The sequence below is a fragment of the Pipistrellus hanaki genome (assembly GCF_964339955.1).
Source record: "Pipistrellus hanaki genome assembly, chromosome: 13".
Lineage (NCBI taxonomy): Eukaryota > Metazoa > Chordata > Mammalia > Chiroptera > Vespertilionidae > Pipistrellus > Pipistrellus hanaki.
In genome coordinates, this window is record NC_140515.1 from 26,321,660 (window position 1) to 26,338,611 (window position 16,952).

Sequence of the window (16,952 nt, forward strand, 5' to 3'; positions counted from 1 at the left end):
TGCCGGTGTTCATATCTCAGCTCTGCCACTTCCTCATGCAGGGATTGTGGTCCCCACGAAGAGGAGCCAGGGCCCCTTGGAGACATGGCTGACCTTAAGCCTGGGGCACAGCAGGTGCAAGATGAGCCTGGAGTACCTTACTGTGCCCAAAATAAGGAAGTTGTCAAAACAACGTCAAAAACACAGAGCTGCTCCCACTGACTTCAGCCTCTGAAAGACCACTGGCTGCAATAGTCTGAGTGAAACTCACGAAACATTTTAAAATCCAGGGATTTCTAATGGGTCTCAGCAGAAGAAGGAAAATCCCTCATTTGCTACCAGTGGAGGTAGTCATTGTATCACCTTCTTACTCTGAACGTTGATAAAGAAGGGGAAAGAATCAACCATGTAATAGTATTCTTCTCTAGAAAGAACTATACTTTAGGAAAATACTAGCCCTTGTAGATGAGAATTCGACCTTAAAAATATAGAAAGACAACGAATGCTGAAATACTGCGTTTGTCTTCGCACTGGAAGTCAGTATCCTGTGGCCTAATGTGTGATGGTGGGACGTTTGAAGGCCCTCTGCAGTCAGCTCCTCCCGCTGGCCTTTGCTTTGGCACTTCCAGCTCTGCTTGAAGGCTCACCCCTCAGCTGTCTCCTTCAGTGAGCTCTATGGTTGGAGCAGTCCTCCTTGGAACCTTGATCTGAGCGAAAGGACACTTCAGGGATGGTTCCTGGTGGAAGCACGCACACAGTGTGGACTGGAGGGTAGGAACACCCCTCCCCCCACCCGCCATGGGCCACCTCCCCTTTCAAAAAGCCACCGGAGCGCGTGTTTGAGAAAAGTTAAGCTGTTTTATTTCACAGGATAGCTCCACATCAAACCAGCAGGCACCATCAGAATATGCGACAGAGGATCTAATCAGACACTCTACAGGACGGGCGTCGCCTGTAAGGTAGAGAAACAATATCTGGAGGAGGGCAGCACTTCTCATCACGTGGGGACAAGCAACCAGCAATTTCCGAGGGCGGTTTCAATTTTTTTTTCTTTTCTTTTTTCTTTTTTCTTTTTTTTTTTTTTTTTCCTGACACGGTTTGGGGAGGAGGGAAACCGAAGAAAACAAAACAGACCGGCCACTCTGAAGCAATCGGAACCAAGCCTATTGCCAAACCGTGTAAACAGCCAGCTGCCAGGGGCCGGAGCCCAGCGGGAACTCCAGCAGAGCCTCCCTCTGAGGAAGGCGGGGTGCGTTCTGTTTGTTCTGGTCCGAGAGACAGCTTTGTGAGGGGCAGTTCGCACAGAAAGGAGGTGTCCGAGAGAGGCAGCGCTGGCCCTTCGGCCAGTCCCAGAGGGCGGGGCGGCGGGACACTGGCAGATCAACCTCAGAGAGGAGAGGCCGGGAGCACTCCGGCCCGGCAGCTCCCCTTCGCTCGGCTCCCCTGGCAGTTTGGGTGTGTGTGGGATTCTCTGCACGAGAGAGGAGACCCCGGAGACCGGGGAAGTTGACATGGAACGTCAGCGTTAGCTCTGCACAGCAGAAAATCAGCTAAGCCACACCTCGGCTCACCCTTCCCGCCTTTTCCTCCCTGCCAAGCGCCAAGCCCAACAGGGCCCCCCACCATGGCTGTGAGCCAACCACTCCTCTTTCTCGGGAGAATGAGGCATTTGCTCTTGTGTGGAACCTTTTGGATGTGTGAACAGTGAGGACTCAGAAGACCTAGAGGAAGAACCGTGACATTAGTCCTTGTGGTTTCCCATCAGCCGAGGATGCGCACCGAGGGCCAGGTCGTGACCAGGTCACAGGAAGCCCCTTGTGTTCATGCTTCCTGAATGAGAGAGAAACACACCCACCAAGGCACTCCAAGGGCCTCCAACGGAGAAGCCGGCCCCGGGCCAAGCCCTTCCCCATGCTGGCTCCCTCTGTGTATCGTGAACCCGTTCTGAAGGGTTTATAAGGCAGATCTCTAAACTGCTGGTTCCAGCCGTGGCCAAGGGATGGCTCCATTTCCCAAGAAATTTCTTCATTGAATAGAAACCTGCTAGCCCTTGGGAATCCACTGTGCTCCTGCTCCTTGGCCTGGCGACCTCAGAGGACAGACTCCCAAGTCTAATGCCCGAGCTTACGTATCCCTCCCATGGGTGCTCTGTCCGGGTTCAAAGGCGCTTCAAGGTGAGAAATCGTTAGCACTGAAAACAAGGAAAGGCAAGAATTTTTCATAGAATCCCACAGCTCAGAGCAGCTCTTTAAGAGGAACGGGGAGGGGGGGGGGAAGGAGAGAGGGAGAGTGGGGGCAAGCACGGCTTGTTCTCAATTTTATCCGAGGAAGGTTCTTTAGCGGCGCCTGGGCCCCGGGGCCCAGGACACTAGACCAGGAAGGAATTGTCTTTGGTCAGTTCTAAATGAACATCTTGCTGGTTCATTCCTAAAACAGACTGAACATCGGTTACACGTAAAGACAAAAGGCTTGACCTCAGGATAAGTCGAAGGTTAAATAAATCGTTCTGTGAAGCAAAAAAAAAATAATAATTTAAACAAAAAATGCCCGTTATCGACAAACTGATCGGCACAGCTCTCAGCAATGGTGATGAACAAGTAGGTAAACACCACTTCCCCTTGTACAACTGGTTATATTGAGGACTACGAACTAGATAACTACATTTCCCCCACACTCACTGTACAGTTAGGTTTCTCGTATTTGTTTTTTTTGTTTTTGTTTTTTTTTACATCGAACTATCTACTAGGTGCAGAGATTTGGTGAGTGGCATTGGCTATAATTTAATTGTCGCTTTTTTTTAAAAATTACGATTTCACATTTTAACAGTTACTTTCCAGCATTGAAGCAAAGACAGCAATATATAGTGGACTAACACAGGCAGGAGTCGGGAAGAGAATGCCAGTGCTGGGTGACTGTGGGTGGGGCGGGGTGCCTGTGGAGGGACAGAGACATGCAGAGTGCCAGATGAGGAAGTGGGGGGTAAGGGGGAGGCAGAGAATGGGGGATGCAAGAAAGTATTTTTCCATTTGGCGATGCATCAAGGCTCAGATTTGGGGCTGGATGAGTGAGGTGTGAGCTTCTCTAAATGTGAACTCATCTGCCTTTTCCCAATGGAAAAATAGGTGCTTAAAGAACGCAGCTACAGCTCTGCCTTCTGATAATTCAGGGAAAGGCAGGTCCATTCTCAGGAATGAAGTTAGTCAATTCAGAGGAAAAGCCACATGGTTGGACTGGTGTTATGTAGATCAGGCACCAGGTCTGTCAGCTCAGATTTTTCTCTTTGCGTCCAGTAGTCCTGGCAGAGAATGCTACATTTTGCACAGGAGGTAACTATATTTAAGGTCTGGGAGTATCTGTGGGGTAGGAATGGAATATCTTGTACCCTGGCTGGACAGGATAGCATCCTTGCAAATAAATGTCTTCTGTGACTGACATGACCCCCTCTCTCAGGCACCTATTACATGGTGAGCACAGCCTATCCCAGGGAGTTGCTTTCTTTTCTAAGCTATAACATGGGGACATCTTCATACTGCCCACAGAGGTGCTTGCTCTGAGGGGCTTTCATTTCCAGGGGCTAAGAGAACAGTTGGTTCTAGGCAAGACAAGGAAGGTCAAGCTTGCCATTGCCTCTCCCTGGCATCCTCTTTTGGGGCCCTTGCTTGCTTCTTCCTTCCACTGTGTGCTCTCAATGTCAATGCTCGAGTGAGGCAGAAGGGCTTGCTGTTCCCTCACACCCAGGGATTAGTGGCTCAATAGGACCCTCCCTCCGGAGGCAGTCACCTTTTTGCGGAAGACCAGAGGGCAAGGCAAGTCATCTAAAGGGGTGAAATGATATTGATGGAATTTCGAGCATCTGTAGGTGATATATCTGCAGGCCTGGGCTTGGGGATTTTATGAAGCTGGTAGAAAAATTCCACTGCCTACTCTCAAAAGCCATTAGGAGGTTTTAAAAAGATGGGTTTGAGCTAAAAGACTTCCCTAAAGACAATAAAAAGAATAATCGTGTTGGCACAGTGCTTTCTAAACAGCTTACTCATTTACATTTTTATCCTTATTATCTTCATGTTATGGAGCAGGAAACTGAGACTCAGAGAGGTGCAGGGACGTGCCAGAGTCCCACAGCTCCCCAGTGGTGGGCGCTGGGACACATGGGACTTTTTATTCCTAACCACGGCCATGGACACACCCAGAGGCCTGGAGAAAGAGATGAAGCTTGAGAAGAATAGGGAGGAAACCCTTGGCTTGGCACGAAGGTGGTGAATAAAAGTAGTCCCGTTAGAATCTAGTTCATCTGTGTTCCGTTACCCATCAGCAGCCATCTCTGGAAAACCAGGAGATGCAAAGAGGAAGCAAAATAGAATCGAGGGAGGGTGATGCAGAGGCCCTTTCCCAGCCAAGAGGGGAAAGCTTTGCTCAGAATACTTGACGATCACACCCCCCCAATTCTTTCACCATGTTTCATGTACGTTAAATGCTCTGGGGAAGGTAGGTGAAAGGGAAGGGAAGGGAAGAGCGAGAGGGAAGCTATTTCACTTGCATAAACGCAACCTAAGCATTCTCTGGGACAGAAGGTGCCAAGGACCGCCCCCGCCCCAGCCCTGGGCACTTACGGTTCATGCACTTCGTGCAAGCGGGCACCAGCCAAAGTGCGTCATGGCCTGATTTTTTAATGAAAACGATGTGACTCAGAACCTCCTTGCCTGTTTAGTTCCACATCTGACACAGTATAATTAGTAGAAAGAGGAAAGGGAAAAAAAAAATTAAATATTTTGAAAATTGTGTAAGTTAAACCTCTATAGTTACCAGAATTATTCCTACAGCGTTTCTAGGTTTTGAAGTGTTCCATACCACTGTGGTCTTATTTATGTTTCCCCCCTTTCCCAACCACACATCACACTGTGCTATGATGGGGCTTAGGCTCTCATTACCCCCTTTTCTACGCACAAACACACGGATGCTGTGGTCGGAGGGTCTTTCTGCCAACGTCCGCCCGTGCCTTTGGGGGAACAGTTGGTCCTTGGCCTTCGGGTGGGAAGGCAGGGTCTCTGGGTTGGACAGGGGGTTTCCCCACCTCTAGGAGCAGCCTGCTCGGGGACTGCCTTCGTTAGGGGCAGACTGTTCTGGAAGGCCACGGCTTCTGGAGACAGTGGGAGACTGTGTTTTTCTGCAGCTTAGTGGTATATTGCTTCGTTCGCAGTTACTGTGGGCCTCTAAATTCTCCCAGAAAAAGTCCCTGCACATCCCACCAAATAACAGCGGGAGGTGTTTGGTGGCATGGGTCTGAGGTAAATCTAAGTTTTGTAAAAAGAAAAAAAGGAGATCCTATATACATTTAGTATGTGTCCTGATCTAGTTATATGTATATAGATGCATAAATATATATATATATGTACACACACCTACAGACACATACATACATAGATATGTGTGTATAGCACACATATACATACATACACACATATTTATGTATGTAGTAGAGAGAATGTCGAGAGGATCGTTTTCCAGTGACGAAATGCCAGCGAAATCGCTTAACATGTTGCCACCACCTAAGGACACGCTCTAGCTGGGGCTGCTCTGCTCCCGCGCCTGCTCCAGCTCCAGCTCCAGCTCCAGCTCCTGCTCCTCTGGCCTCTGTCACACCCGCCAGCTGGATGGAGCTGCGGCCAGCGCCGGGCCTCAGCTCCGCACAGACCTTCTTTCAGGCTGACCCCTGGCCAGGAGCACTGGGAATGGTGTGGAAGTCACAGAGGCCCCCGGCCATGGTGTGCCCCAGCCTGCCTGCGGGTCACATGGTGCCCGACTTGTCCGCTGAGCTGTTGGGGAACATCTTCTCGGTGGGTGTCACGGCCGGGCTGCCCACCCCTGAGCTGCTGCTGCTGCTGGAGCGGTGCTGGACGGCGGGCCGCACGGGCCGCACGGGGGGCGGGCGCAGCTGGGCGCCGGCCAGGCGGGCGGACAGCGCGGGCTTGAAGGTGGTCATCATCTCCGCGGAGGAGCTGCAGCCGCGTCGCACGGCTGCGTCGGGGTCGCGGATGACGATGGTGTGCAGGGGGCTGGCGGGCTCCGAGCTGGCGGGGCCGGGCGGGTTCTTCAGGGGCTCCAGGGTGTCCAGCACCACGTCTGGCGCCTGCTTGACCGTGTTCTGCCTCTCGAGTTCCCGCAACTCGTGCAGAGCCGTGCTCATGGTCTTCTCTATGTCCTGGGGGCAGAGAGGGCTCTGGTCAGCACCCAGGCTGGAGGCCTGGGGCCAGTCCTTCCCGGGCAGCGTGGGACAATCTGAGGGAGGTCTCCCCAGGGGCCAATCGCTGGGGTGGAGACTGAATCCCCAGGGAATCCACATGGTTGTGACCTGCACTCTGCCTGAACAGGAAGCTGACAGTGAGGGCTAGTCAAGCTAGAACTTGGCTAAGAAAGGCAAGCTCTGCAGCCAGGCAGACGTGGGTTCAAATTCTGGCTTTGCCACTTCTTTACTGCATGACTTGGACAAGTCACCTCAGCTCCCTGAGCCTCAGATTGCAGGTCATTAGAATATAGACCTCGGGGCTGGGTGAGTATGAAATGAAATGGTCCCTGTGAAGAACTTGGCCTGACCCGTGGCACACAATGAGCGCTCACACAGCACCAGGCCAAGCCCTGCCACGAATAATTCAGTCCATCCCCACACGTATAAGGTAGGAACTACCATTAAGCTCATTGCACACATGAGCAAGTGGAAGCTCAGGCTGGTTGAGTAACTTGCCCAAGGTCACACAGCTAATTAGTCACAAAGTCTAAGTCTCAACCCAGGCAGTCTGTCTCCAAATTCCATGCCACTAACCATTATTATTATTTTTAAAAATCCTTGCCCATAGAAAAACTCCTTGGAAGTTAAATATCAGAATGTTCACTTCAAAGTGATGGGACTTTTACTTTCTTCTCTGTTATAATCAGAAACTTTTGATTTAAAAAAAAAACAAAAAAACAAAAACAAAACGGAGGTCTTATAAAGCAACAAAAATCTTTATCTGCCTACGAAATTTCCTAGAAGTTTTAAGATTTAAGCTCATAAGGATGAGAGTGCTTTGAATGACATAGAGTGAGATCATGGCTGGCTGAGGACTGCCTTGTGAGCAGAGGCGCTCTTTGTCAGCCTGGGGTTCATCGCTCTCTCTTCCAAGGCCTCCATTCCCCTTCCAAGCCAGTAGGGGGTGCTAGAGCTGGAGCTGGAAGTCAGTATTTAACTCAGGAGCCCTAGGCTAGGGTATAGGGCTGGGACTTTACTCCTTTGCCACTTGCAAGTCTCAGTTGCTCAGCACCATATTTTGTTCATCTGTTGAAAGCCCACAAGATTATTGTGAAGATGGAATGAGACAATGGATGTGATGAAGCTTTGTAAACTGCCAGACAGTGGTTTTAATGTCCCTTTAGCCAGAGTCCTTGGTCCACATAAGAGGAGCTGCTCAGGCTGGGCTGGGCCACTGAGGGGACAGTTAATGATACTGCTTAAAACCACTGTTAGAAGGTCTGTGCATAGCCTAGTAACAATGATGACTATTAAGACTCACTGCTAAAAAAAAAAAAAAAAAAAAAAAAAAAAAGACTCACTGCTTTTCTGCCAGGGGCAAATCTGGAAAACTTACAGGTTTGGTCAGACTAATGGGATTGGAGCCTGGAGATGTCCTGGCTGCCCCTCTCCTTACTCACCTCTTTTACCTCTACCCCTCCTCCCCACTGGTGCATGAATTCATGCACCAGGCCTCTAGTCTATATATATAAAGGTCTAAGCAACCAGCCAACCAGGTGGTAGCTATGACACACAATGGCCACTAGGGGGCAGATGCTCAATGCACAGGCATGGAAACATGGAACTTATGTGCATACTAGAGGCCAAGTGCACGGATTCATGTACCAGTGGGTCCCTCAACCTGGCCTGCGGAGATTGGGCCAAAACCAGCTCTCCGACATCCCCTGAGAGGTCCTGGATTGCAAGAGGGCGCAGGCCAAGCTGGAGACCAAGCAGGGACCTCACCAGTGCACAAATCCATGCACTGGGCCTCTAGTATTAACATAAAGCTAATATTAGTTAGCTTTTAGGCTTCCCCATAATACTGACTCCTTTAAGAAGGGGTCTTTGGGCCTTTACCTAAAGGATTAGCTGTGGGGGGTTTTCTGCAGGAGGGAGAGAGGGCAGTTTCTCCCATCTTTGCCTTCACCCAACCCTGCAGGGATAAAGCCTGCTTTCAACACCCCACTCTGCTTAAATTAACTCCTCTACTGACATCACTACTCTTTGTTTGCTCTTCTTCAGTGTGAGCTGAAAGGTAAAACTTCAATAAATAAAGTGCAATTATTGCCCCTCCACCACCATCCCTCCACCACTACCACTCTACCCCTGGCAGAGTGTGAGCCAGAAAGACAGAAAGCTCAGAGAAAGATCAGCTGAGTAGTTTAGGCAGGAGGCTGGCATTAGTCTGAGGAGTGAAGCCGTGATCTCCAGAGTGCAGCTGCAGAGAGGTGCTGAGGGGTCAGGGACTTCCAGGGGTGGGGTGGGAAAAGAGTGCTTTTCAGCTCCTCCCAAATTACATCTTCCCACTTTGGATGGCAGTATAGCAAGTTCCTCAAACTGCCTCTTCCCTGGGTTCAAATCTAAGTCCTAAAGGGTATTTTGTGACCAGAGAATTTCGAGTAACTGCACTGACCACTTGATATTTCCTTGCCACAGCTCCTTTTTGTAGTCTGAGAAATCAGCACCAATGCTGAGCAGGCTGGAGGCCATCTAGCGCCCCCTTTTGGCTATTTACATATTACCTACCATACTTTCCCATTTCACATGTATCCATGAAAGGAGCTTTTGAATGGCAGCTATCAAATTAGAGAGTGTGTAGATATGTTTACTAAGGGAGAAAAATGCATAAAGCACTTCCCAAGTGTATTCATTCTTTAGGCTTGCCTTATGAATGTGCTGTGAATAAAGCTCAAAGAAGTCTGGGTGATGAGGTGTGCCCTCTTCTCATTCTTAGAGATTCATAATACACATATTTCAACATACTTAAAGGTTCTAAGAAATCTTGTAGACAAGTCATTCAACTTTGTCACACAGGAATTCCCCAAAGCTGGTTGACAATAAAACACATTTCCTCCACTTCCCCCATTAATATCCTGTGAACTAGTCTGCACTGGCCTAGACTGCAATGTGTTTGATTGTTTATGTTAAGGGCTCTGGGCCTTGGGGAGCCCAATCCCCGTCCTGGCTCTTACTAGAGCTTCAGGTAATGGGGGATGCTAGGGTGATGCTCCCCAAGGGGACAGCCTTCAAGGATGGAAGGACCAGCCGAAACCGGTTTGGCTCAGTGGATAGAGCATCGGCCTGCAGAATGAAAGGTCCGGGGTTCGATTCCGGTCAAGGGCATGTGCCTCGGTGGCGGGCACATCCCCAGTGTGTGGGGGGGGGGGGGGGGGGTGCAAGAGGCAGCTGATCGATGTCTCTCTCTCATCGATGTTTCTAACTCTCTATCCCTCTCTCTTCCTCTCTGTAAAAAATCAATAAAATATATTTTTAAATAAAATTTAAAAAAGGATGGAAGGACCAGCAGATCTTCCTCTGTGGGACCATGGTGCTGATCTTCAGGTATCCCTCAGGAGTGGGCATCAGGACATGGGGCCAAGCTAGACCTGTGGGTGTGAGCAGGAGTTCTAGCTGCTGGGTGAGTTCTTTCTTCATAGATTTTCCCCGGGGAACCGTTCCTGGTCTCCTCTAGAGCACAGCCCCCATGCCCACAACCTTCCCTTTCCCCTTGTACCAGGGATTTAAATGCCACTCTCTAGGGAGCAATTCTCACAGCCAAGAAGTTTCTGGCTGCATCTTCCCTTCCAGCATCAGCTGTTTATCCATCCAACCTCTGTATCTCAGGTCATGTCCCCATCTCCACCCCAGCGTCAGCCATTTATTCCATTTATCCTCTGTGTCTCAGGTCATAGACCTCTACCCCCCAAGGAAGTCTCTCCTCCTCTGAGCAATCCCCACATTTTAGGTTCTCAAAATATCATGAACCACTCTTTCAAAGAATCTGGCCCAACTGCCATTTCACAGCTGTGCTACTGGTTGATATCTCTCTCTTTTCTAAATTGGGAAGGGCCTGGGTCCATTCTAGGTCATCAGTGTACTCTCAGTGCCTCGCCCAGTGATTGTCTCACAATAGGTGCTCAATCAATATTAGCCAATGAATGAAACAAATGAATGAACAGATGAATGAATGAATGAATGAATAACTCAGTTATGCCACCTCATGAAATCACCTTCCATTCCTACATCTCCAGCTGCCAGCCTTTCCCTTAGTCAGAAATTGCCCCTCCATTCCTGAAGACTAAAGGGGGGGGGGGGTCTTCAGTCTTCACAGGGACCCTAGCCAGCAGCAGCACCCATCCAACTTCCATTCCCATGGGGCGGCCAGCAGGCAGGTGGGAAGCCAGCTCCCTATCTCTCTTGTGTCCTGGCTTAGCCTTAAGCCTGGCATTAAGGGCAGAGTGGCCCCCACAGTCCACAAGTCCCCACCCGGCTCCCCTCTGGGGGTGTCCGCTGGCCCAGCCTGCCTTCCTGGGGGCCCTTACTTCCGCCAGGGCCTCGGCCTCCAGGGACTTGTGGTCCCCCAGGCTGCTGTGCCTGGTGGAGCCGCACGTCGACCTCACGGAGTGCCCTTCTGAGAGCGCCTTCTTGTCACAGTAGTTGATGCTGCCAGCGCTCCCGAACGTCGCCATCCTCCGCTTCTCGGGGCTCTCGATCCTGCCCCGGGTGAGGGGGATTTTGTGGGGGCTGCTGGGGCAGGCGGCGGCCCGGGGCGGCGTGTCTATGCTGGGGCCCAGGCCCCGGGGCGGGCTGTGTGTGTCGCCCCCGCTTCGGCGCCTGGGAATGGCTGCTCCATCAGATCGTAACCGCACTCTGCAAAGGAGCCAGGGGGCGGGGGCATGGGGCAGAGGTCAACCCTGGCAATCAGAATGAGTCAGTCAACCCCCAGGCTACTATGCACTACACACACTAGTCACTAGTCTAGCCAGGGTATAGTAAAGCCTCCTTCAGCCAGACTGCGATTCCACACGAAAGCACCGGCTGAGCACGGACCTCACCGGCAGGGGACAGGCTTAAGCCACACACAGGAGGGAAGCAGAGCCCTGTTTCCAAGCTGCAGAGGGTGGTGCTAATTCCACAGTGAAGCTGTTACGTAAAGGCCAGAGGATTTCATCCTCAGACTGCTCTGGTCATGGTTAGTTGGGCTTGAGATACTTTCTTAAGCAATTCAGACATCGATGGTGTAGGGCTTCTAGCTGGTCTGAGGCATTGAGGCTTTACTGTACCCAAAGTTACCAGCTCCTCTGCAAGCACAGGAGGGAACAGAACCCACCCCAACCTCCCCAGCAAAGGGCTACTTCTAAGAGCCTTTTCCAGATCTTGGGAAACAAGTCATCCAAGAGGGAAAAGTGCATCATTGAACATGCCTTCCATGCGTGTGGACAAAAGGGACACATGAGTGTGAGTCCTTATCCTGCTGTCACTGACTTCCCAGAGTCCTCTCTGAGGCCCATTTTATTAATCTGTCAAATGGGCATAACATTCCTTGCCCACCTCTGAAGGAGGTTCAGTGGGTGTGGAAGCACTTTGAGGATAAAAGGCTCCCCCTACTGGAGATTTCGCTACATCCCATGGAGGCCACTAAGGAGGGACGGAGCTGCCCTATACCCAGGCGGTGGGGAGCAGGGACAGAGTGTGGGAATGGATTTCAACCAGGGGACCAAGTTCAATGTGGTCAGCAGCGCTTTAGATCTTAATGCCACCAGCCAAGCTAAGCACTGCCTGTGGGTACCCCAGCAGGACCAAAGCAGAGGCGCTGGAGAGGAAGAGGTATTGAGAAAAAAAGAACAAGGAGGAAGTAGGTGAGGGAGGGAGAGGAAAATTAAAGCAGGAGAAGATAGAAATGCCCTCCCCCAACCCTAGAAATCAAGGGACCGTGACTTTGTCCTCTACCTACCCGAGCTTTCCACTCTCCCTCCCAACTGTATCATCTATCCCAGGACCCGAACTGTTGTCTCCACTGAATAGAAAATGCTAAAGGAGGCACTGGGACTTCTGAAATAAATTCATAAATGTATGTTTCCATTGTGGCAGAATTTTTTTGGCTCTATTTGCAAATACTCATATGTGTAGGCTGGTCCCCTGACCTCTCCACCGAGTAAACAAAGAAAATTACATGTTGAGAACCTCATTGGGAAAGCAGTGAAAACGGTCAGGTTTTCGGTCCTTTCTTTTCTTTCCCTTAATATTATTAGTTTTTAAAGTACCACATCCTTTGGACCACACCTGTATGCAGAATAAGGAGCACAGCTCCCTTCTTGGCAGAAAGGTCATGTGACACAGCCTGGCCTACACATGGAGAGTAAAGAAATTGGCAAATGTGCTCCCACCAGATAAGTGGGTGGAGTCGAGTGTCAATTTTCCCCACACTTGAGGGGGTGTGAGTCTTCTGTTTATGTAGCACACTTCAGGGAGTATATGAGCTTTAAAAATTTAAATATAACTACTTGGATCTTCAACAGAACGTGGAGGAGGTGCAAGAACTAGAGCGAGAAGTTGAAAAAATACTTGCCAATTTGTAAATCTCTCCCCCACCATTTATTATTATTATTATTTTTAAGTGAAAAGCACTGATTTGCCAAGATATGTCTTTCTTCCTCCTTGCTCAATGTCACCTGTGGGGAACAGGGACCACAACAGCCTTTTCCAGATCTTGGGAAACAAGTCATCCAAGAGGGAAAAGTGCATCATTGAATATACACTTCCCTTCCTCCTGCCCCCCTTGTTTTTCCCAAATCAGATACCAACAGGCATGGCGCTAGCAAAAAAAAAAATAAAAAAAAAAAAATGAATCCATGTTTCCTACCGGCCCATCACCCCCCCAAAGCCGTAATCCGAGATGTGGTCCGTGGGGGACTGGAGGTCGTTCTTGGAGGAGGCCTTGTCGTCCAGCAGTGGCCCACTGCTGGCCTCACTGTCCGCCTTCTGGCTGAGGCTGTCGGAGAAGGCATCATCCCTGGGGAGAAGGACAGATGTGAGCTGGGAGTGCTCCAGAGGATGTGCTGGGCTCTGCTGGGTCAACATACACCTCAAGGCGAAGGGACGCCCACAGCTCTGGGTGAGCCACCTCCCGCGCCCTGTTTCAGCACCATGCACCGGCGCTCCTAAGTCAGTTTCTCCAGCAGAACTTCCTCCTCTGACCCACCATTCCATGCCTATCTTCTCCTCTACCCTCCTCTGGGTTCTTCTTCTCTCCCAGGGGTGAGGGCAAGCTAAATGCCTGACGGTGTGTTGAGAATGGGGGGAGGATCCTGCAAGCTGTGCTCTAGCGCTGACTTTCCACGGGGCTCTGCGAGGAGTGTTTCAGGGCTACGTAAGGAAGGGAGAAGGTGCCGCCAGCCCTTCCCTCTTCACCCAAGGCTTGAACCGGGAGGTGGCTGGAGCTAGTTGGAGTTCCCTGCCAGCCTCCTCCCACACCCTCTCCCTTCCAGTGCTCTGTCCCATGTCCACAGAGGCCTGGGGACATCAGAGTGCCAGGAGCCCTCCCCTGTGGCATTCCTCGTGAGATATGCCCATTCCAGACTTCTCTGGCTTCAGACCGTCTCCTCTGCTACCAAAACTTTGCCTTTGGCTCCTTCCCTTGCAGGCTAGCTTGGTGGCTGCTTCCTTGATAAATCAGTTCCACCGAGCCTGACCAGAGCTCAATGGGAGTGTGTGTGCAGGAACCCCAAAAAACTTTCAGAGAATGGAAGGTGTGGACTTTCTGGGTCTCTGGTAGGGCTAGTATTTGGGATGCAGAGCCTTTTTTTAAGGCCTGAAATTGTTTAAAACAAAATAATATCTATAGACACAGGGAACAGATAGGTGGCTGTCAGAGGTGGGCAGTGGGGGGCGGGAAGGGAGAAGTGATATAGGTGAAGAGGGTCAGAAGGTAAAAATTTTCAGTTACAAAATAATTAAGTCCTGGGGATGTGATGTACAGCATATTTATGTAGCACATTATGCATTGCATATTTGAAAATTGCTAAAAGAGGAGATCTAAAAAGTTTTCATCTCATATGAAAAAATTATAACTATGTGTGGTGATGGATGTTAACTGAATTTATTGTGGTGATTATTTTGCAACATATAAAAATGTCAAGTCATTATCTTGTACACCTGCAATTAATATAATGTGGGGGTGATTGTTCCTGCTGTCCCCTGAGAACGCCACCTCAGGGGTGGAGGATGGTGGCCAGTTAAGGGCCTGGTGGGCTGGCCACTGGCTACAGGGAAGGCCAGGAGAGTGAAGGCATGTGGCAAGACCCCCTGGACGCTGAGACCCCTGTGGGTGATGAGTGACCTGGAGGCTGTCAGGTGGGTCAGGAAGGGGACCAAGGGCACCCAGGCTGGCTCCGTGTGCTCTGAAGTGTGAGCAGTTTGCTTATTTGTTAACAGGATCACCATTTAAGGGAATCTGTTCTTAAAAGACCAAAGGTAATTATATCAGTTGAGAGCACATCCCTGGTATATGACCCAGCCCTCCCCTTCCTGTGCCCAGTCTAGACATCACTAATCGATTATGGCATTCTTCACTGTAGGGTCCAGCTCCCACTCACATGTCCTGTACGACTATGTACTGATGTGGGATGAGTCCATCCACGCCATTGTGACGACCTTCCCACCAGTCCTCTGAGGCACGGTGGTACAACAGCAGCGAGGCCCCCTTCTTGAAGGACAGCTCACGTGGGGACCGCCCCACGTAGTCAAACTTGGCAATGGCCTCAATCTGTTCCACTTCTGGAAGGAAAGGAAGAAGAAGAGCATCCATAAGGTCAGCAGAAGGACAGCCCGGGAGCCTTGCTCAGATGGCCCTGGCTTCTAGGGGGCAGCACAGACAGCAAGCCCAGTGCAAACAGCATGGGTTGGGGTCAGGACCCCAGGGTTCCAGGCTCAGATTCACTCTCCCAGGCTGTGACCTCAGGCTAACTTCTCAAAACGGAAAGAGGGGGCTGACATACATGTCCTTAGTTTCCACTGCTCTTTTTGTTCTCTATCTTAAAAACACTTAACAACATTGTAGGAAATTTATTTTCCTTCTACCCCTTAAAGTGCCTGGGGCAGCCTTCTGTGCAGAGCGGGTGTTGGACAGTTAAGTCAGCTTTTCCCAGCTGGCTCCCTGACAAATGTCTTTAAGTCCTATCCTAACACAATTGATGCAGAATGACAGCACAGCTAAATGGGTCAAATGCCTCAGATCCTGACCAAGAGTCACCTTTTCGGAAAACTGGAGAGATCTCCATCCTCCTCTGCCTCTTTGACTCTTTTCTGAGCCAGCCACGTGCTAGCACTGCCTGCAGCCCAGCTACAGAGAGCAGAAAGGCCAGAGGGTCTGCAAGGCAGGAGCTGAACCCTGCTGGCTGGCGGTGCTCTGGGCTTTCACCCAAGGGCGTCCTCTGAGCCAGCCCATTCGGCTGATAAAGCAGCAGACCTGAGCAGAGCTTATCTCCTGCTAGGAGCAGCACATAGGAGCTGCCTTGGGTAGCTGGGGTAGTCTGATGCTGGGGTGTAGAGGTGAGGGGGCGAGGGAGGAATGGAAAATGTAAGAGAAAGAAAAGAAAAAATGGGAGGAGCCGAGTTGAGCCCCAGCTGAGCATGAACACGTGTGCAGATGCCATTATGTAAGTGTGTGTGGTGGGAACAGTAATAGCAGCTACCAGTTATTAAGAAAGCCATTATTTGGGTCTACTAGTACAATATCTAAATAAAGTATGTTATTCTCCCTTGCACCGTTCTCTCACACACCCCTCACCAAACTTATTGAATTCTCTCATCTTCCCCAGTTAGGAAATAGAACCACCTTGCTCACTGGCTCAGGCCAAAGCCTTTCAGTTGCTCTTGAGGGTTCCGCATCTCACCCATCAGCACCCTCTTGCAGCTATCCCCTGAGTCTGAACAGCCTCACCACCTCCACTGCCACTGTTGTCCCTCTACCTGGCTTCCTGGCTTTTATTTTTGTGTGGGGAGCCATTTCTCCCCACAGCAGCCAGACCTGCAGAGCATTTTGCAAAGTGAAACAAGCCAGTCAGGAAAAGACAAGTACCATATTATTTCAATTATATATATATATGAATATAATGAACAAAATAAACTAACAAACATATTGGAGACAGATTTCTGAATACAGAGAACAGCTGTTAGAAGGGAGAGGGTTGGGGGCTCCCTGAGAAGAGTAAAGGGATTAAGCAAAGAAAAAAAAAGAAAGACTTGTGGACATAAGTATGGTGATTGCCAGGGGGAAGAGGGGAGTGGAGAGGTAGAAGGTACAGGGGGGATAAATGGTGTTGGAAGGAGAATAGACTCGGGGTGGTAAACATACAATATCTGAAACCTATATAATTTTATTAACCAATGTCAGCCCCATGAATTCAATTAAAAACCATAAATTAGATCATGAAACCCTCTTGCTCAAATCCCTCGGAAGGCTTCCCTCTATGCTTGGAACAAAACCCACATGTCCCACAGTAGAAACACATGATCAGTAAGAGAACCGCTAAGTAGTGATTTATAAAAGAGCAGAAGTCTCGCAGGGAGGCAGGAGGGCTGTGGTTGGTCTATAGTGGCCATGCCATGACTCTCACAGGCACTCTGCACTTGTATTTGCATGGGTCTCTTCCTCCAGTAAAAAAAAGTTAAAATTACATTTACAACTGTATTGGCACAAAGATAAATATAGTCCAAGTTGGGTCATATTCACTTTTTTCTTACTTTAAATTAAATTAGAACATTTTCAAGTGTTTTGGGCCCGGGACACTGTGCCTTCTGTGCCTAATGGACATGTGGCCCTGGGCCTGTATTACCCAGGTTGCTTATCTGCACAGTCCAGGTTCCCGTGAGATTAACCTGACTCTCTTCTCCTTGTCTAGAATGGTGGAAGGGCCCAGTGAGCCAT

The 16,952-nt window shown here is 50.0% G+C and overlaps 1 protein-coding gene across 6 annotated transcripts in view; it reads right to left on the bottom strand.

Annotated features, from left to right (window-relative positions):
• Positions 1–817: 817 nt before the first annotated feature.
• SRGAP3 (SLIT-ROBO Rho GTPase activating protein 3) overlaps positions 818–16,952 on the bottom strand; it is a 219,584-nt gene continuing 203,449 nt past the window's right edge. For 5 of the 6 annotated variants that reach the window (XM_084901918.1, XM_084901922.1, XM_084901921.1 and 2 more), the window contains 4 exons: positions 14,620–14,800; positions 12,888–13,037; positions 10,567–10,894; positions 818–6,178 (listed from right to left, as the gene is read on the bottom strand). In XM_084901918.1, coding sequence (XP_084758044.1) covers positions 5,765–6,178; positions 10,567–10,894; positions 12,888–13,037; positions 14,620–14,800 — 1,073 coding nt within the window. In that variant the 3' untranslated portion in view covers positions 818–5,764. The remainder of the gene's footprint in view (positions 6,179–10,566; positions 10,895–12,887; positions 13,038–14,619; positions 14,801–16,952) is intronic. The other variant, XM_084901923.1, reaches the window with a different exon arrangement.